The sequence below is a fragment of the Marmota flaviventris genome, chromosome 9 (genome assembly GCF_047511675.1).
Source record: "Marmota flaviventris isolate mMarFla1 chromosome 9, mMarFla1.hap1, whole genome shotgun sequence".
Taxonomy (NCBI): Eukaryota; Metazoa; Chordata; class Mammalia; order Rodentia; family Sciuridae; genus Marmota; species Marmota flaviventris.
Window position 1 is genome coordinate 7,651,613 of NC_092506.1, and position 20,766 is coordinate 7,672,378.

Consider the following 20,766-nt stretch of genomic DNA (forward strand, 5'->3'; position numbering starts at 1 on the left):
GCAGACCTGAGCCTGGTACAAGGGCAATGGTACTAAGTGTTGGGCATTTTACTTGAGAAGAGATACTACAGATTGAATAAGCTCCCTTTCCCATATGCAAGGAACAATATTTTCCCTTTTAATAATTCTCTAATATTTCTACTTCATTTAGGCTACCATTTGGAAGCAATGAGTTTAAAACCTTTTACCTACCCATTTCCAGAGACGAGGTTTCTTCACGCAGGACCCAACGTGTACAAATTCAAAATCAGATATGGCAACAGCATCAGGTAATTTTCAAGATAGGAGGTTAGCCTGTGTAAGCCCAAATTAGTATATTCTTCCAGGCTCATCCCCTCTTTGTCTTCATTCTGTTCAGGAGACTGCCGTCCAGTTGTTGGATTAGCATATTATAGGATTCTCTGTTATGGTTTGGATCTAATAAAAAGTACCTAACTGAGTAAAAGGCAACCCACAGCATGGAAAAAAATATTTGCAAATCGTATATCTGATTAGGGTTTAATATTCAAAATATATAGAGAACACTTACAACTAAACAACAGAAAAATAAACAATCCAACTAGAAAACAGACAATGGGCTTGAATAGGCATTTCTCCAAAGAAGATATACAAATGGCCAGCAGCTTATGAAAAGATACCCAATATCATTAATCAGTAGGGAAATACATATCAAAACCACAATATACCTGCCAGCATGGCTGGAAAAAAAAAAAAAAAAAAAAGCAGAAGGTAACACTGTTGGCAAAGATGTGAAGAAATTTGGAACCCTTGTAAATTGCTGGTGGGAATGTAAAATGGTGCAGCTGCTATAGAAAACAGATTGGCAGTTTATCAAAAATTTAAAACATAATTACCATATGACCAGCAATTATATTCCTAGAATTGAAAACAGAGACTCGGATAACTTGTACAATGATGCTCATAGCAGCATTGGTCACAGTAGCCAGAAGGTGGAAACAACCCAAGTGTCCATCAGTGAATAAATGAATAAAAAAATGGTATATATGCACAATGGATTATCTGTAGTCCATAAAAAGAAATTGCAAAAAAGAATGAAGTTGTGATATACGTATAAGGAGGATAATTTTTTGAAGCATATGTTAAGTGAAAAAAAAGTCAATCACAAAAGGACAAATATTGTATGATTCCATTTGTATGAAATGGAAATTCAGAGACAGAAAGTAGATTAGAGGACATGGGGGCTGAGAGGAGGGAAGAATGGAGACTTAATGCTTAAGCAGTGTTTCTGCTTGGGATGATAGAAAATTTTGGAAATAGTAGTGATGGTCATACTGTTTCCGAAAGCTCAATCTTTGTCCCCAGTGCCAATCCAATAACAAGGATACATTTTTTTAAAACATTTATTCTCCAGATGTAGGTGGACACAATACCTTTATTTTATTTTTATGTGGTGCTGAAGATCGAACCCAGTGCCTCACGCATGCTAAGCAAGCGCTCTACCACTGAGCCACAATCCCAGTCCCAAGGATACAGTTTTGAGAAAAAGGAAGAAGAAGATTTATTGCTTTGCTAGTAAAGGAGAAACGCAGGGACTCCTGTCCCAAAGGTTGTGATTCTGCCCATCAGCAGGTACAGGGGGCTTTTAAAGAGGTGACTCAAAGGTTATATTCCACACGTTCTCTGTGGGAGTTGTAATTCACTTGTTAATTTGGGAGATAGTCATTTCTGATATCTTCTGGTGCCATCCCCCAAATCTGGATTACTTCATTCCTGTGGTGGGTGTGTACTCTGGGACAGATAACTCTACTTGGGATGGGGAAAAAGGTAATCTTATCTCCCTTGAGATTAGGGAGGAGGAGAGATTAGGGAGGAGAGGGGAGAGAGGAAGAGAAAGAAATGTCTATTTTTAAAATAAATTGCAGGGGCAGGGCAGCAGGGACTATATTCAAAGCATAAAATGGACCACTGTTACAATACCACATTGTAGAAGTGATACCAGTGAGTTATATGCTTCAAAATGAACAAATGGTAAATTTGTTAAATGTATTAATTTTAAAATGATATATCCATGAAGTTTTCATGTGTTTTTATTTTAAAATATTTTCTAAAGTGAAAAAAAAATGGTGAGAAGATTGGCATCATTTTACATTTCTGCAAATATATTAGTGTCTGAGACTGTTAGCTGCATTACCATATCTACTTCCACATTCAGTCTGTTGCATTGTTTTTGTTTTTGTTGATATTTAAAAAAAAAAAGACCAACTCATAAATTTGTAGTTGGGAAAGGTAGGTAGAAACATAATAATAGCCCTTTCAAATCATCATAGATATTCTTCTTTGATCCTACATCTAAACTTGATTGAGTTGGGGTATATAGCATGCACAGGGCTCTGGGTTCCATCCCCAGCATCACAAAACAAAAACAAAAACATGGACAAGTGGTAGTTTGTGGTTTTTTCAAATGGTAGGGTATTTTTCCCCCTAATGTTAGTTGCAATGTGAAATCTGAAATTATAACAGTGAACTTTTTGAACTCTTATGTTAAAATCCATTGGCCTATCTTGTTTTTGTTTTTTTAATGAATGTTGTATTTAGCATGATATTGTAATATGATGAATTCCATTGGTCATTTGGTATTTTTTAAAATATTTTTTTAGTTTTACATGGACATAATAGCTTTATTTTATTTGTTTATTTTTCTGTTGTGCTGGGGATCAAACCCAGTGCCTTGCGCAAGCAAGGCAAGTGCTCTACCGCTGAACCACAACCCCGGCCCCTAGAAAGTTTTGATTCACCGACCTCCTCAGATCTTCTAAAAGTTGACACGTTTCATTATGTAATATAAAAAAAATTAATGTCACTACCAATCTTATCAGATTGACACTGTCAAACTTACAATGGTGAATAGAAGTTTTCCAAAATTCAAAATTTCTCTTGAGAGCCCCAGATATACCATTGACAACAAATACTGTCAGTTGTTTCCCTTGAGTTGACATACTCACTTTATTCATTTTTGAGAAAATGTCTATCAAACTCCCAAGTCTGAATAACAACCATAGTTTGTTTGTTAGCTGATCATTCAAGTAAAATATAATTTCATGGAAAAAGCAGCTCATTCAGTTTGACAACTTAAAGAATCACATGAGTGCTTTTCCTCAAGTCAGCCATTATATATTGAACCTGGTATATTCTGGTAAGCAAAAGAAAAACTTTCTGCATACTTCCTGTGTTATCACATAACATGTTTTAAAAGATACTGTCATGTACTGTGTATGTCAAAAAGCTAAAAGAAGTTATTTTGAATGTTTTCTCTATAAATAAATGATAAATGAAGAGATGGATATGTTTACTCTGATTTAAACACTGTACAACCCATACATGTATCAAAATGTCACATGGAACCCCATAAATAAGTACAATTTTTGTTTTTATATATCAGCTAAAATAAATTTATATAAGTTTGAAGATAGGGGCTGGGATGTGGCTCAAGCGGTAGCGCGCTCGCCTGGCATGCGTGCGGCCCGGGTTCGATCCTCAGCACCACATACAAACAAAGATGTTGTGTCCGCCAAATACTAAAAAATAAATATTAAAAAATTCTCTCTCTCTCTACCTCTATCTCTCTCACTCTCTCTTTAAAAAAAAAAAAAAGTTTGAAGATAAAAAAAGAGATGTAGTCAAGGGTTGAGGTTTTCTATAATTATTTTTTATTGCTTTCTCAAGGGTATTATATGAAACTGGATTTTTTTCTCCCATGAGGCAGTAATAATTACTGTGATTGCTGGTACAGCTTAGTGCAGTTAGCTAGATTTGTGCCAAGGCACCAGCAGTTTTGTCATTGTTGCTTTTGCATTAATGTACGAATGAAAAATTGTAAAGGCAAATAACATTTTAGTAGTAGTATAAAAGTAGATTTGCTCTTAGACACGCCTCAAAAAGTTTTTGAGGACCCCTAAGGTCCCCCCAAACCACACTTGGAGGGCAACTGGACTAATGAATTATTAGCTGTCACAGCAGGGATTTCAGATCTTGGCAGGTCAACCGAGAAGACATTTTGGTACTTTTTACCATGCTCAGACCACACCACCTAGGTGATCATTTCTTCCCCCTGAGCAACAGCCTCAGCACACACAACTGTTATATACTCATGTCTCTTCAGCTATTTAAAGAGTAGACCAAAATCTGTTCTTGCCAGAGCTTTCCTTGTTAGTCATCATTTATCTGTTTACCTTCTAGAGGAGAAGAGATAGAAAATAAGGACGTCATCATCCAGGAGCTGGAGGTGAGGAAAGAAGCAGACAACTTCTGGGAAAGTTATTCTTTCCGCCAAGGATACATCCACATCCAGACTTCTAATTATTTCCTACAAACTGAGTCACAAACTCCACTTGGTAACTTGGCTTCTCCTCCTACGTTTCCTCTGCAAAGAAACTTTACTGTTTTTCTAGGAAAATTTAAAGCCCATATCCTTTCTCAATTCTAGTTGAATTGTCAGCACCTTTGAGGCTGAGAGTTACTTTGTTTCCACCAGAGTTCCCAGACACACACACACCCTTTTGTGGGGGCTGGCACATAGAAGACTTCAGGAGCCCTGCCACCTTCCAGGACTCTGGGAAACCTCATCCCAACCACTGCCTGGTACTTGACGTCCAGGAAATTCAACTGTAAATACATAGATAAGGTTGCTGTCTTTATTTTAATTAGAAACATTTGCAGTTGCTTTATTCCCATTTCATTTTCATTCCTTTTCTACCCAGCTCCTCTAGTTTTAGGCTTTCCAGCCAAAAGACAACTGAGCAGGTGGGCAGTTTTGTAAATTGGTGAAAGCATTGGATGAGTTGGAATTCTGGGGGCTTTAGAGTCTAGTCCTGGTTTAGTCACACTTTATTAGTGTGTGACCCTTGGCAGATCATTTGCCAATCTGGATTCCAATTGCCTCATCTGTAAAACAAGAGGTCAGAACTCATTTATCCTCTTCTAACTTCACAACTCAGGGATTTAGGACAAGTGACTTACTAAGATGTACTTCCACATTGCAAAGAATTATAATTTATTAAATGCACTTTACCACAGAACTCCAAGAAAGCATATCTTTAAGTCATAGCCTTAAAAGTTCCTGTGGCTCTCAAGCTACATGTTAAAAGATACATTAGGATTTTACAAGGCCTCAAGGACATCATTATAAATAACAGTTATTTCCATATAGAACCGTGAAATTTTTCTGCTTTTTAAAATTCTGAGCAGAGCAAACTTTATGTTACTTTGCTTCAATTAATTTGGACAGAGAAAAGCTCAAGACAGCATAGTGGGTGGAGGGAGCACAGACTTGAGAACCTGAATTTGAAATCTAGTTGTTCTATTCAAACATAGGTATGTGACTTGAGGCAAGTTACTTACTCTTTCTAAGTCTGTTCCCTTACCTATCAAATAAGGTTAATAAGTGATGCCTATTTTCACGATTGTGGTAAGGATTAGGAATAGATGTATGCAGTGCCTACCAGTAGCCCTATAAGTAGTAGCCAGAGAGTATTTACATATATTTCTATATTGTATTAAGAATTTCAGGGGGGGCTGGAGATGTAGCTCAAGTGGTAGTGCGCTCGCCTGGCATACGTGCGGCCTGGGTTCGATCCTCAGCACCACATACAAATAAAGATGTTGTGTCTGCCGAAAACTAAAAAATAAATATTACAAATTCTCTCTCTCTCTCTCTCTCTCTCTCTCTCTTGCTCTCTCGCTCTCTCTTTAAAAAAAAAAAAAAAAAAGAATTTCAGGGGGCTGAAGTTGTGGCTTAGTGGTACAGCACTTGCCTGGCATGGTGAGGCCCTGGGTTTGATCCTTTAGCACCACATATAAATAAATAAAAGATCTATTGTCATCTATTGTCAAATAAAAGAACAACTAAAAAACGTAAAACAAAACACTTTTTTTCAAGGTGCTTTTTACATCTTCTCTTTGTCTTACTTTCATTAGTTTGGGGGCAGTGTTATCATTGTCTTACATTCATTTATTTATTGTCAACGAATATTTATTGAGAGGTGATCTAGTCTAATGGTTAAGAGTGTGAGCTCTGAAGCCCTGCTGCTTGGGCTTAGATCCTGGCTCCATCATTTCCAACTGGCGAAATCTTTTTTTTGTTTGTTTGTTTTTAAAACACACTCTGCCAAGTTTTATTAAAGAAAAATTTTACACATTTTACTTTTCACCAGTCTGTTCTGGTATGCTTCTAATGATATCAGAATCACCTAGAAAATAAAAACAGTAATTTTACAATACATTTAATGGCAACTGGTAGTAAGAAAATTTCTGTATTTTGTTTACATGTTCTTTTAGACAAGTCTGCAACTTAGTATTGATTATTTGCAAGTTACCCCACTAGCTGTACTATCATTTTTCAAAAGGTGGATCAAGATAATGTAGAATCATAGTCATAGTATGGTCATACAAAATGATCATATTGTAAATCAGATTGGGTTTATCACCAGCACTTATAAAACCAGGCCCCGGGAAAGAACTAGGTCTGGGGACACCATGCATGGCCTTAATATAGCGAATGTTTAGCCTGCCCTGATTATTACAAAAATCAGAACAGCGAGAATATTCGCAGACCAACTGGTAAATCTTGAATAAGTGTTTTTCACCTCTCTTTATCTCTGTTTCTTTATCTGCAAAATGGGAATAATAGAGCTGCCTATCTCATAGAGAGTTTATGAGTGTTAAGTTGATACATATATATAAACAATCACTTGCCATAGTAATTATTGAATAAAATTAGCTGTTATAAGCAAGACACCATGCTCCTACAGAGAATACAAAGATAAACAACAACAGTTTCTTTCTTTTGGGGGATGAGGGGGTACCAGAGATTGAATCCAGGGGCACTTAACCACTGAGCCACATCCCGAGTCTTTTATATATATATATTTTTTGAGGCAGGGTCTCACTAAGTTGCTTAGAGCCTTGCTAAGTTGCTGAGGCTGGCTTTGAACTTGTGAGCCTTCTGCCTCAGCCTCCCAAGTCACTGGGATTATATGTGTGCATTACTGAGCCCAGCCAATGACACAGTTTCTTACTTCTGAGAGCCCAAACAGGAGGAAAATGAGGTTTGGAGAGGTGAAATGACAGAGCTGGAACTAAAATTCACTTTTTTCCTGTAGAAATCCAGCAGTCTTTTTATAATATCCAAGTGTTTAATTAGCATAAACTAATAATCACCATTAACTAGAAACTAATCAATTAAGATTTAAAGAGAGTAGAAGAAAAGGTTTGATTTAAGCAGAAGCAAAATAACTATATATTGATAAATATTGGTATTATTCATTTGCATATCCATTTGTTAAGAACTTGTTCTGCATCACCTCCTATGGTAGACACCGGAGAAGGGATGCTAAGATAAATCAGTTGTGTATTCAACTTCAATTAGATCTCCCTTAAGGAAAATAAAATGTGTGTATGATGTATGTGAAATGTAATAGAGGCCCCAGGCTAATTACTGTGAAGTTTGGGACAACAGTTAATTACAACTTGAGAAAGCTTTCTGGAGGAGATAACTTTTGAACTATACCTTACAAGAAAGGTAGGATATGGACAGGTGTACTGATGGGTAGAGAGCCCATTTCAGGCAGAGGGAACAGGAAAAGGACAGAAGTGGAGAGACAGAAGGCACATTTAGGGAATAGAAAATAGTTCAGTTTTGTTAGAAGACAGGGTATGTGAGAAGCAGTGAAAAATATAAATGGAAAGATTGGATGAGATTTGACAGTATTGAAGTCATTTCACATATCTTTTTCAGGATTCCATCCGTGCAGTCTTGGGAAACTTGGACAATCTGCAGCCCTTTGTTACAGAACACTTCATTGTGTTTCCCTGTATCCTTTCTTTTCTGGCTATCATGAGCTATAGCTCCCATTGTAGATTCCAGTGGAAACAATAGAATCATATGCAGTTTGGAGGGTGGGTCATGGAAAGGGGTGGGGAATCTAGTCCCTAAAGTAGTCCTCAGGGAATGCAGCTGTCATCTGTCCTCACTCCTTAGCACCATTTCCCAGATAAAAGCAAGTGGGAGAGAGTTTCCCACCTGAAATTCAAACATGGAGAAATCATCTTGATCCCCTACCCTTTTGTTTTCACTCTATATGTGGAGATGAAATGGTTTCAAGAAAACCTGTCACCTGGTAAGTAGCATGAGAGGACTGAGGGTGGCAGAGAAGAAAGCCATTAGCAGTACAAGCTGAATATGGTGAAAGGGTCTGCCAGACTGGGCCCCAACTGCCTTGAAGAAGCCAGGATCACGTTCTCCAAAGCCTGGTTCAGATCCATGGCTTTTGATACTTAATAGCTGTATGACCTTTGATCAATTAGTCTTTCTGTGCCTCCTTTGTGAAATGGTGAAGAAAAATACTAGTACCACTTCACGAGTTGTTAAAAAGATTGACGATATAAATACTGATAGGTGGAATATACAAAGTCAGACTCAATAGAAGGTAAGTCTTCTATAAACACTTTCTTAACTTTTGAGTATCCAGTGACTCACCTTAGTGATGTCTTAAAGGTATCTCCCAGTTTTTAATCTCTGAGGGCCATGGCTAATTTTATTTATTAAGGGACAAGAAAACACGTGCTAGTGTGTTTTAAAAAGGGTGCAAAGGCCTTGCTTCAAGTATCTCTCTAATTCATTTGTCATTGATGCCTAAAGTCACAGTTTTTCTTTTATAATGAGGATTATCCCCTTTTAAGTGATATATCTTTAAAATATAATGTGAATCAAACCCATTTCAACTTGTAGATGACAATCCTTCTGGAGTAGTGGAGGATGAGAATTTGAAGATACTGTTTCTAGGGAAAGTGGTACCAGGTGGAAGGGAGAAGGGTACATGGGGAGGTTTTGTCTGGGGCCAATTCTGAGAAATAAATAGTAGCCAGAAATTTAGGCAAAACAAGTTTTGATCCATTATGACATTTAAATTTCCTATTGTAGGGAAACCAATAAATGACACTCCTCTTGGATTGGTAAGTTTGCCCTTTTTGTATAAAATTAAAATCACTCTAATCACCTCCCATTTTCCCCAAAGTGCTGCTTTTGACTTCCTCAGACTTTGCTGATTGGTCACTGCCTGGGTCCCATCAGAATTGTAGGCAGGAGACCCTATATGTCCCCTTGGCTAGATTTCAGAGACCATGTCTCTAACAGAACATCTATCTATCTTTGCTACAAAGCTGTTGATAAAAGTTGCCTTTGAAGGCTGAAACTATAGCTCAGTGGTAGAGCACTTGCCTAACATGCAGCCCTGGGTTCCATCCCCAGCATTGTCAAAAAAATAAAGTTGCCTTTGGCAAGTTAAAGATGGGGACCTCCTGGGCCTGGAGTTGTGGCTCAGCAGTAGAGCGTTTGTCTAGCACATGCAGGGTGCTGGGTTTGATCCTCAGCACCCACATAAAAATAAATAAAATAAAGGTGCATTGTGTCCAAATAAAAAATAAAAAAAAAAAAAAAAAAAAAAGATGGGGAGTGCCCTTCCATGATACCCTCTTGAATGTGAGACACTCTGGAAAAGGAGGCTCACAGAAATCTGGTTCTTCCCTGAAGCTTCTAACTGAGAAGAGAGCAGCAGGAGCCTCCATGAGGAAACGAGGACTTGTGGAAGAGCCAAGCTCCCCCAGCAGGACAGGGCTGCACAGGTCAGTGGCAGGGTCTGGGAGGCTGACTCCTCCTAGGCAGGCTTTGCCACCTGGGCTGTAGTGGGTTCTGTTCTTGGGCAAATCACTTTCTTTTGGGAGGTTTCAATAGTACCTGCCTATTCCAGTGAGTGGGCTAAGGAAAGGAAGCGAGTTGATATTTATGATGTAATTTGAACGCATTCCCTTTCTCAGTAAAGTAGAATTGTTCTGTCCAAGATGAAGGCTGAGAGGAAATACAATTGGATCTGTAGAACTGACTACAATGCAGTCAGTATATAACCAAAAGCTTGGTCCTCGTCCTTGACACCAATCCAATAATGAAAACAAGGTCTTGAGAAAAAGGAAAAAGAAGGTTTATTGCTTTGTTAACAAAAGAGAAACACAGGGGATTTCCTCTTCCAAAGGCTGTGATTCTGCCCATCCTCAGGAACAGGGGACTTTTAAAGAGGTGACTCAGAAAAAATGAGATTAGGGAGGAGAGATCAGGAAGGAGAAGATCAGGGAGAAGAAAATTGGGGAAAAAGAAAAAAAAAAAAACATGTAAGTTTCAAGTAAACCCCTGTTACAAGTGAATGCTTACTATGGCAGCATTATAGAAGGCCCAGTCGAAGGGCATGAAATTATGAAGTCAGAACATTATCCAAAAACAAAAAGAGAGAATAACATAAAATATAATTATTCTGTTTTACTTAGTGAGCAGCAAGCTCTTAGAACCTTAAAGGTAGTCCAGAGAGAAATATAAATGCTTGCAAAAGGGTTTATATCAATTATTAGGGTGAGTATCAATTATTAGGTGAAGTATCAATTATTACATATCACTTGTTGGTGGAATGTTGAGTACATCAGTTATGAGGTGGAATGTTGAAGTTGCTATTGTGAAGGCTACTTATGATCATTTAATTCTCAGGGATAAAAGGAGTCTGTAAGATAGTTTGGTCTTCCTTATTAGCATCCCAGAGAGGCCTGCTGGAATAGTCCAAGGTGTGGTTTGCTGCCCAGCCCACAGTGCTTCCCCCCCCCCCAGGTTCAAAGAAAGCAGTTGCTCTTTTCCTGGGACCATGTGGGTTCCTAGAATACACCACAAAGGAGCTGCCCTGTGCCTTCCAGGTGTACACGTTGGAAGAGCAGAGCTAAGAGTTCCTTTCCAACCTAGGGCGATGTGAGGGTACTCGAGGGAATGAAGCTTTGCTGTGTTCCATTTGAATGAATTTTCCACAGAGATGAGGCCTCAGATTTTCCCTTTCTCTGGGTTTTGATGCTCAATCAAGTATCTCAGAATCTAAAAACCTACTGTCAGTCACATTTTCCCTTTTTCAAACCTCATATCCTTAAGTGTCTCAAATGGGATTCTACTGTGAATTAAAACAGCACCCAAAGAAAATTTGGCCACACAATTTTTCCTGCCAGCCAGGAGTGGTATAAAAATAGCCAACCTGCTGAAATATTCATTTGGGCCACATTTGCTAGAATGTGGTAATGTTGTCACTGCCAGTAACATTTTCTGGGCTTTTTCCCCCACTCAGGGCCAAGATAGGGACTTCTAGTCAAGAAAGCAGCAAAAAGAAGCTCCATATGGAAACCAGGAAGGTGAGCACCAAAATGGAGGCTTTGAGGTTCCTGGCTGCTCCCGCTCTTCTGCAGGGCAAGGTTCCTGTTACTGCAGATGGAACTGACTGAGCGCATTCTCAGGTTTCACTGTCTGCAGAACAACTTTCAGCGATTTCCCCCTTGCCACAACCCATCCCCAAAGTGGCTGCATAATATACATGTGGATGAATCCTTTTGTTAAAACATCTCTCTTCTCAGCTTAGAAAGCAGCTGCTTGTACTTTCCTGTTGAAGTAAGAAAATAGGTCTGTATTAAATAGAGGTGGAATCCAGGGTAGAACTTTCTCTTTAGAAAACTTTTTGCTTTCATCTACACTGGAGTCTGAGTCTGGGCATGTCTAATTTTAACAGATGAGCTAGACATTTATCAGCATTGGAAATTGGTAAGAGAAAATCTCTGAAGCAGTGATGTGCTGGCCCCTGACCATTTGGTTTGATTCTACTTATGGAGTCTGTTCCCCATTTGAATATTCATATATCTGCTTCTCCTCCATTTCAAGGCTTTTTTCTCATAATAGTCTCTAAAGTAGTGCCCATTTTTTAAAATATTATTTTTAGTTGTTGATGGACTTTATTTTATTCATTTTTTATATGCAGTGCTGAGAATCAAACCCAGTGCCTCACACATGTGAGGCAAGTACTTTACCACTGAGCCACAACCCCAGCCCTAAAGCAGTGCCTTTTTACATTTCTTTCCCTCTTTAAATAGCTATTAGCTGTTATACCTGCCTTATAGATCTTTCCTCTTTTCTTTTCACTTCATGTGTCCAAAGTAGCTCTGACCCTAAGTTTCCAAACACTACCAACTCATTTCCTTCACCTTCCTAGGACCTATAACATGATCAGCTATTGAGCACATGTGCATGAATTCAACGAATTTTCATTGTGTCTGCTGTGTGCCAAGTGCCAGGAATATCGTGTGCTCCCCTAAAAACACCAGCAGTGTCAGGCCAGGCGGATAGTTACTTATAGATAGGCCATGTGCAGGGGAAAAGGAAGCACAGGGTACAAAGAGAACACAAAGTTACCATGAAGGAAGGGTTTCCAGAGGAGCTCAGAGGAACTGAAAGAGCTCTGGCTGAGAGAGAAGAGTGCAGGTGTTTGGTGACTGCAGCCAGCCCACCTCGAGCTTAGAACACAGGACCAGAAATGTTACTGGACAGGCCAGCAGGATCATGGAAGGCTTTGAGGTCACCTTCAAGATCACAAGAATTTCCTGAAACCGTTTTCTTTTTTTTTAAGTACTGGAGATTGCGCCCAGGGGTGCTCTATCACTAAGCTACAGCCCCAGTCCTTTTTACTTTTTATTATGAGACTGTTTCTTGCTACATTACCCAGGCTGGCCTGAAACTTGTGATTCTCCTGCCTCAGCCTCTTGAGTAGCTGGGATTATAGATGTGCAACTCCCTAAAAAATTTTTTTAATATTTTAGTTGTAGATGGACACAATATCTTTATTTTGTTTATTTATTTTTATGTGGTGCTGAGGATCGAATACAGTGGCTCACACATGCAAGGCAAGTACTCAACCACTGAGCTACAGCCCCAGCCCTCCCTAAAACATTTTTAAAAGAAATTTTCTTCCTTTCTGCAGTACTGGGAATTGAACCTGGGTCTCACACTGAGATATAAACCCTCATCCTGCAATTTACATTTCTAAACCATTATTCTGTCTCCTGTTTGCAAGATATTATATTATGTTATGTGCTAGAGCACATACAAACACATGTAAAACCTGGCTTCTTCTCTCCAGGAGTTTATAATGTGTATCGGGGAGGGTTCTAGCCCTCTGCCTCTGGGGGTCCAGGACAAGCCCCAGTTGTGCCACAGCCAAGTGGCCCACTGAGTGACTTTGGGAAGAAAGTCGCCCCCTTCTTTACTTCCCATCCTTTCTAGAGGTAAAAGGAAAAAGGAAAGAAAAAAAGAAAAGAAAGAAATGAGAAAGTACAAGAAGAGTACATGAAGCTCTGGGGAACAAAGACACTTTATACAACCAAGATAATTATTATTAAAGGAACGTTTCCCTCACTCCCTACCCTTCGTACCTTCCTATTCTTAGTTTGACACATCATCTCCCTCAAGAACTGTACCCACAGCTTCTTACTCAACATAATTACCTTTTCAACCTGATTCTGGGTTTAGAAAAAAACTGAGTAAAAGAAGCATGTTTATTGATTTTGACTCAAAGCCCAAAGACAGCCTCCATCACAGACCCTGTTCCCAGGGAGAGGATTTCTCCTAAATTATAATGATCACAGTGACTCTCAGTGTAAGTCAGTTGAGCTGGAAAAATTGAATTTGTGCCTATGTCCAATGCTTGATATTTTCTCTCGCCTCTGGGGGAAGTTAGGGTACAGGATCTCAGCCAGTGCAGCCTGTGCATGCCTAAACACATTGGGAACCTGCACAGGGAGAGCTTAGCTGAATACAACAATTATCTCATGAACGGTGCTTTGGATTTTGGGAAGAATAAGCAGGAAAGGTAGATCCCTTCCCTTTGCTCCTTCAGACCCTACACCTAGAGACCCAGACATTGGAAGGATAAAAAAAAGGTGGAAGTGGGGGTGTGGATAAACATAGAAATGGCCTAGAAGTGAAACGGACTGGTGCTCATAGCTTGTTTCCCCCTCCACTGAAGCCACTTCTCAACAGATCCAACCCTGGACATATAGAGGTTCAGCATGCTGTTCTGCTGGAGGTCCCTGATGAAACCCTCAGTCTCCTTCAGGCTGTTTTTTCTCTCTTACAACTTTGCCTGGGAAAACCTCCCTCAAGATCACGAAGGAGCGCACAAAGGCCTCTGTCTTGTCCTCACAAGTCTTGTCTCCCTGGCTTGGAGCAGACTCTACCTCTGTCCCCAGGCCTTTGCCCTCTGGACCCTGTATCAGCCCTAATAGATGCCACTCTACTGGGGCTACTCCATATAGCAAAATTTAAGCTCCAGAGCATCGTTTCATCAAACTTGTAAGAATTATTTCCTCAAGCCAGAAACCAGAGCCAGGCCCTCTAAATCCTGTCACCACTCTGTCTAGAAAAAGTAAGAATGGTCTATGTCCTTTCTTTCTAGAGTTCCCTGTCACTTTTCGGGGAATATGACTTAGGGGGCTGCCACTATGGACTATATTTGAGGGGTTTGTGAAGAATCTCACCTCATAAAGATCTATTGTTCTAACCTGAAGTTTATGGTTGGGGTGGGGGGCCAGTCCTGCATGTCCTGAGGTCTTCCCTGAGCCTGCCTCCCTGAGCCCATTCTGCTCTAGAATTCACAGTGTCACAGCTCAAGAACATGGGCTCTGCTGGACTCTCTCAGGCACATTCCCAAAGAAAATATATGCACCATGTTTCTGACTCTCAGGGTGTTTACTTAGAAATGCTGTGGTCCTGGAAACCGGTTGTAGAATGTCTTCTTCAGAGTGCAGAGGAATTCCTATCAGGCTGTGGCACATGGAGAAAGATTGCACTGTATTGTGCTGGCTGCTAAGGCCATCACCTGTTTCTGCCGGGCCTGGCACTAGTCATGCTGATTGCGTTTACTCTTTATTGGTACTGTGCCCTTTACATCATGTCCCTGTCCAGAGTGCTGTGCTCTCACTGTCCAGATCCTCACCCCCAAGATGAGAATCCCGCTCATCCATGCAGGCCCCATCCAGACGTCACTCTCCCTATGAAGCCTTGACAACCGCCACCCACTCTGCTCATGTCCTCCCCAGCAACCAGGCCAGTCTAGAGACTCATGGGGTAGCTTCAGCATACTGTCTTGTGGCAAATGGTTTATGGGTCAGTTTTATCTGACAGTTATACAGTTCTCCAAGGTAATGGTAAGGTTGTCCTGGTTTCTGAAGCCTCGATATTGTGTCAGTAATAGTGGGAACTCTCCACAGTAGGGAACAGTAAGGTAAGCCCAGCTTGGCTTGTTATCAGCTCTTAAATTTTGTGGTTTTAGACAGACAATGGTTAGGGAGCTGAAATGAAAAAGGACAGTCCTATAGCAGGGAGTCTCAGACCTGCCTGGGCAGCCAGAAGCCAGGCCCCGGTGCTGATGTGAAATCAGTTCTTCAGAAAATAGCAAGTCAGATCACCAGCCATATAGGAGTAAAACTTAGGACTTTTCTTGGTCTTCTTTTTACCAGAACAAGGAAAGAAAACCCCAGCAGGAATGGCAGGCGAACCTAGATTCTGATACTGCTGATGCCCAGGAACAGGGTAGGTTCTGGGAAGTTCATATTTACCTTCCTTTAATAATGTCCTACCCCTTCTAGTGCTCTGAGTTTGTGCACATTCCGTGTGGTGTTCCTCTCACCCTTAGAGGCACCAGTGATTGTCCTCCAGTGGGACTGACTTGGAGTAACAGGATCCTCCTCCCAGCTCCCAAAGGTGTGAGGGAGGCAATAATGCGTGCTCTTCCTCTGCTTCTTTCTTTCCTTCTTTCTTTTTTTTTTTAAGTTATGGATGGACACAATACCTTAATTTTATTTGTTTGTTTGTTTGTTTTATGTGGTGCTGAGGATTGAACCCAGTGCCTCACACATGCTAGGCAAGTGATTTACCACTGAGCCCCATCCCCAGCCCCCTTCTTCTGCTTCTGATAGTGAAGTTGCAGTTCCAAAGTGGTTTCTTTTTAAAATTTTTTTTTGTAGTTGTAGATGGACAACATGCCTTTATTATATTTGTTTATTGTGGTGCTAAGGATCGAACCCAGGGCCTCTCACATGCTAGGCAAATGCTCTGCCACTGAGCCACAACCCCAGCCCCTCCAAATGTTTCAGAATAAGGTGGGAAGTGTTATGGAAAAGTTGGAAGAGATGTATCTCCTTTTTCTGTGCAACTGGAGAACCATCTTGGGGAGCTCTCTCTCCCTTCCCCCTCAGATATTAGTATTAACACTGAGGGCACAGACAGGGGCTCTGCAAGACCTGGGAATGCATATGGAGGTATTGCCCTTCCGACTTGCTGATCCTTCACCCAGCATGATGATTCAGTGTGGACTGTAGTTATCCTAGAAGCAGGATATAATGCGAGTGAGTTACTTGGCAAGTTGTCATTCTCTGTGAAAACATACCAGCCGTGGTGGATAGCTGGGGAGTTGAGCTGGGTAAATATCTGTGGAGCCTGGCTTTGAAAATACTTCAAGGTCAGACTAGCATCTTATTGAGCTGAGATGAAATTGGAAAGGTCAGAGCAAATAATTCACCTGGTTTTAAAGAAATCCTGGCACGAGGCTGTTCTGTTTCCTAATCGCGTGAAAGTAGCCCATGGACCAATATGTTTTTCCTGCCTGAGTGTTTTCTTTACAGGTTCTAAAAAGGAACAGAGTCTGCCAGGGCCAGTTGTCCCACCATTACAGCAAAACAACCCACCTCCACCTAAAGAGCTAGGAACCAGTGGCTTCTTTGGGTTTCTAAGGTAAGGAGGACTTCTTTCCTGCCATCAGACTGAGATCCAGCATCCAAGCAGTGGTCTAGTTCCAGAGCTGCCTCATTGAGTCTTTCCGGGGAAATGAGAGTAAAAACAGATGACTTGCAGAAGTGTCTCAGTGATCTCCAGGATAGATTGTGGAAATGAGATTGAGGACGTGGGCCCTAACTGGGAATTTAATACCATCTCATTCATTTTTGTGCACCTCACCCCCATTCTAATGTACTAAGAATAAGGCCTGGCTTCACAGACCTTGCTTGAATAGAGACTATTCATGTTTTATGGGGCCATTCAGATAATACAGTTTCCAAAACATTTCTATCCTTTCCTCTGAACCTAGGTTGTCTTCAGAGTCTTTTTTGTGGAGAACAGTTAGCAAATCCCTCCCTGTCTAGGGTTCAGCCATCCCTTTGCAATTCTTTTTCCTTTATTTCTCCCTTCTTCGAGTAATTAATTTAGCTACCTTCTCAAATGCTGTTCTGGACCTGAATTTCCATTCAGTGGTTCCCCAGAGCAAAATGCCCTGGCTAATGAGTCATTAATGGGAACTGGGGAGAAGGGAAGGAGATCTCTAGTCTCAGCCTACTCTGCTCTTGTTCCTGCAGCACTGTCTTCCCATTTCGATATTTCTTCAGAAAGAACAGCCAGTGAGCCTTCCAGACTCAGCAGCAGGGAGAAGCTCCTCTCTAACAGCAACCCCTCCAGAGCTGTTCCTCCTCCGACTGCATCTTAGCAACACCTCAGTTGTGGGGATGATGGCCCCTATCTGAGCCCTCTTGTGGGTTTTTCTTGTCCTTCATCCCTTATAATTTTTTTTTCTTTAGTTAAGACATCAAGGAAAAAAATGGGGCTTTCTAAAATACTATGATATAAGAAGTTCAGTGCCCTGAGGTTCCAGTGTAGGTCCTTTGCCTCCAGCACTTAAGATCCTAATGCCAATAAATTATTCATGAAGAGCTATTGATTGCATTTGGTGAAGCAGATTAAGAGAACAAACTTCTCTCAAGATGCAGAGAAGCAATGCATGAAACTTGCCCTGGACCCCTGCTGCTGGCTACAGGATGACGTTGGATGGAGGAGTCTTACCTGATTCCAAACCTTAAGCTCCACTGCCAGGGGTTAGGGAATGAGGTTGTGCAAAACTCACTGTCTGGAACCCTGCTGCCCCAAAAGAAAGGATCTCTTTTCCAACTAAGTTGGGCCCCAAGGAATAGCCTCTCCACAGATAAAATGCTTCCCACCTGTCTATCCCTGTGGTGCCTTGTTGTTAGCACAAATTAGTTTATCAGATTAATTGGAAGCCAGTCCAGGTAGGGCCCCTGGTAAAGGCAAGGCTACACATATACTGTCTCCAACCAACCGGCCAGTCTGGGACAGTTTAGACTTGGGTGACCTCAGAGAACCAAAACAACTGATGGAAATCTAAGGAAACTCATTTTAGCTCAGAACAAAAGAGTCACTTTTTAACTCTTAGAGATGTCCAGTATGACAGGGCTGGGGATGTGGCTCAATGGTTGAGTGCCCCTGAGTTCAATCCCCAGTACCACAAAAAAAGAAAGAAAAGGCGGGGTGGGGCAGGGGTCCAGTATGAGAATGGGCTACCTTGTGAGGTAATGAGCCCTTTCACCTGGAGTCATTAAACAGCTAATTATCTGTCACATGCCTGAGGGTTGCTACACTGTGTGGGAGAGTAGGAGCATAGGAGCAGGACTGTTGAGGTCCCTCCATGTCCCCTTGCTTGGCTACCCCTAACATTGGTGGGGAGAAAAGAAGAGGTAGGTTGCTGTGGGAGGGAGGGCCCAGAACTCGAGCAGAGGTGGCACTGGATAGAGTGGGGACTTGAGGGTCAGCAACACTGATAACACCAGCTCCTTTCAGATTGTATTTGCAGCCCTTGCCTTACTGTCCCAAACATGGCCTCCTTGACAGAGCTACAAAGGGTACAGCTCCAAAATCTGGAGATCTGAATGCCCATCATGACCTGGACTAGCAGACAGTGTGGCCTTGGGGACATTCTCACTTGGAAAATGAGAGGGGGAGATTTGATGAGTTCTTAGGGGCCATCTAGCTTTGGCAGTCTGTGTGACCTGCCTGCTCTTTCTGAGTAGGTCACTGAGGCAATGGCCCTGACTGGGGCTTCCCAGAACCACCACAGCCTTCCTTTTGGTCTCTTTCCTGCCCCAATCTCTGGCTCCTGCTAACTAGGGTATTTTCCCCCCAACTTGCCACATTCTTGCCCTAAGTTTATTTTAGCACTATTGGATAGTACAGCAGAAAACTTGGGTTCTAAATCAGCCTGGACATTAACATTAGCTGTGTGACTTTTAGTAAGTAACTTCCCTTTTCTGAGCCTTAGAAACCTTGTCTGTAAAACCAGAGCTGGACTCAAATAATCAGATTTCCTGGGATTAACTGCCTTAGGCTCTTTGGGGAGTCCCACTGCTGTTATTCTAGGGTCTAGAGAGCCCTCTACCCCAAGCTCTGCTCTGTAGCTGGCCACAGGGTGGAAGACATCGCTGACACTGGAAGGGAGGCTTTGAAGGGGACTCAGTAGACCCAGCCCCCATGGCTCTGCCTGCCACCAAGCCCAGCTCCAGAGCCCCCCACTGGCGTTTCACTTGTCCATAAGAATCTCCTGCAATCTCTTTCCTTTGTAGTCATAAAAGAAATGGGCAAGGCTTGTTTTAGGAGTTTTTTAGGCTGGGGTAGTGTCCTGACCAAGTTCACACAGCAGAGAGGACACAAGTGACCACAGCTCAACTGAGTCTTGAGCCCTCTCCCCGGGTGCACATGCTGCACCCTCCCCCAGCTCCTGGGCTCTTCTCCACACCTTACTTCCCCCAGTCCTGGACCTCAGAGCAAGGATCTCCCAGGTGGACTGCTCCAAGGGCTCAGCCCAGGAGGCGCCTGAAAGCTGATCTCCAAGAGGGCGTGGCTCTGAAACAGGCAAATAAAAGCCTAGAGAATTGGCACCAGACTCTAGAGCAGCAGGAGGCGCCCAGAGCCTACAAGCAGCAGTTCCTGCCCTGCACTGGTGAGCTTGCCGAGGCAGGAGGAGCTCCGGAAGGCGGGAGATGCAGGCAAGGGCCCTGCAGGCCAAGATGGGGCAGGTGGAGGGAGGAAGATGTTTGCAGTCCAGATGGTGAGGATGATTCCAGCGCAGAATCACTGCAGAAGGCTGGAGGATGGACACACAAGTCCCATCCAGAGTGACCCACGCAGGGAGGCAGAGAGAAAAGACAGCCCCCTCAGGCATGTCTCACCTGTCAGAAAGACCAGCCAGCTCCGGCTCACTTACCTGCAGGCAGGAGCTATTTAAAGAACTCTCTCTCCCACCTGCACACCCCCTTAGAGACTTCCACCCACTGTGCTTCAGGTGCCCATGGCGTCCCCCCAAGCCCTGCTCATCTGCCTGCTGGTCCTGGCAGTCACTGAAGGCTGGGATCAGGAGGCAGCCATCCCAGGTTGCCACTTGCACCGTGAGTAACTCTGGGACCAGAGAGCTAGGAGTGGAAGTTCTGGGTGGGAGCAGAGCTGACAGACTGGACGTGGGCAGGCAGCACCCTATAGAGGGACGCCCGGGGAGGCATAGATAGAGTGCTGGGGCTCGCCTTCCCAGAGGCACAGTCCACTGCTCCGTTTCCTCTCAGCCTTCAACGTGACAGTGCGCAGTGACCGCCAAGGCACCTGCCAGGGCTCCCATGTGGCACAGGCCTGTGTGGGCCACTGTGAATCCAGTGCCTTCCCTTCCCGGTACTCTGTGCTGGCAGCCAGTGGCTATCGACACAACATCACCTCCGTCTCCCAGTGTTGCACCATCAGCAGCCTAAAGAAGGTGAGGGGTGCTGGGGAGGTGGAGACAGAGGAGGTGGGGTTGAAGGTGGCCCGGAGGGTCCAGAACGTGGCTGGCTCCCCTCCACCACAGGTAAAGGTACAGCTGCAGTGTGTGGGGGACCGGAGGCGGGAGCTCGAGATCTTCACGGCCAGGGCCTGCCAGTGTGACATGTGTCGCCTCTCTCGCTTCTAGTCATTGGAAGGAGTTCCCATCCTGCTAGTGACTTGCTATCGAATTTTTTAAAATGAGGAGCTGCTCCAGCTCTGACCCT

General features: G+C 42.6%; 2 protein-coding genes and 1 non-coding gene across 3 annotated transcripts; 2 read left to right on the plus strand and 1 right to left on the minus strand.

The window, feature by feature from the left end:
* The first annotated feature begins 168 nt into the window (after window positions 1–168).
* Window positions 169–17,311, plus strand: Majin (membrane anchored junction protein). The gene is made up of 7 exons (XM_027944798.2): window positions 169–269; window positions 4,198–4,243; window positions 9,548–9,639; window positions 11,163–11,226; window positions 15,376–15,448; window positions 16,540–16,648; window positions 17,266–17,311. Exons 1-7 carry the CDS (start codon window positions 169–171, stop codon window positions 17,309–17,311), a joined length of 531 nt encoding a protein of 176 aa, XP_027800599.1.
* Window positions 6,435–6,568, minus strand: LOC114100162 (small nucleolar RNA SNORA72). Its single transcript, XR_003584000.1, has one exon. It is a non-coding gene; the product is annotated as a small nucleolar RNA SNORA72 (small nucleolar RNA).
* A 2,473-nt stretch (window positions 17,312–19,784) lies between the features above and the next one.
* On the plus strand, window positions 19,785–20,687 carry Gpha2 (glycoprotein hormone subunit alpha 2). Its single transcript, XM_027944366.1, has 4 exons — window positions 19,785–19,802; window positions 20,037–20,139; window positions 20,311–20,495; window positions 20,586–20,687. Exons 1-4 carry the CDS (start codon window positions 19,785–19,787, stop codon window positions 20,685–20,687), a joined length of 408 nt encoding a protein of 135 aa, XP_027800167.1.
* Window positions 20,688–20,766: the final 79 nt, after the last annotated feature.

Bases quoted from the DNA above. Each gene is read 5' to 3' on its own strand.
- Gpha2 (XM_027944366.1), top strand. The intron at 20,140-20,310 runs GTGAGTAACTCT...GTTTCCTCTCAG, and splicing joins CCCAGGTTGCCACTTGCACC to CCTTCAACGTGACAGTGCGC. The intron at 20,496-20,585 runs GTGAGGGGTGCT...CCTCCACCACAG, and splicing joins CCATCAGCAGCCTAAAGAAG to GTAAAGGTACAGCTGCAGTG.
- Majin (XM_027944798.2), top strand. From the start codon at position 169: ATGAGTTTAAAACCTTTTACCTACCCATTTCCAGAGACGAGGTTTCTT. The intron at 4,244-9,547 runs GTGAGGAAAGAA...TCTTCCCTGAAG, and splicing joins TCATCATCCAGGAGCTGGAG to CTTCTAACTGAGAAGAGAGC. The intron at 11,227-15,375 runs GTGAGCACCAAA...TCTTTTTACCAG, and splicing joins TCCATATGGAAACCAGGAAG to AACAAGGAAAGAAAACCCCA.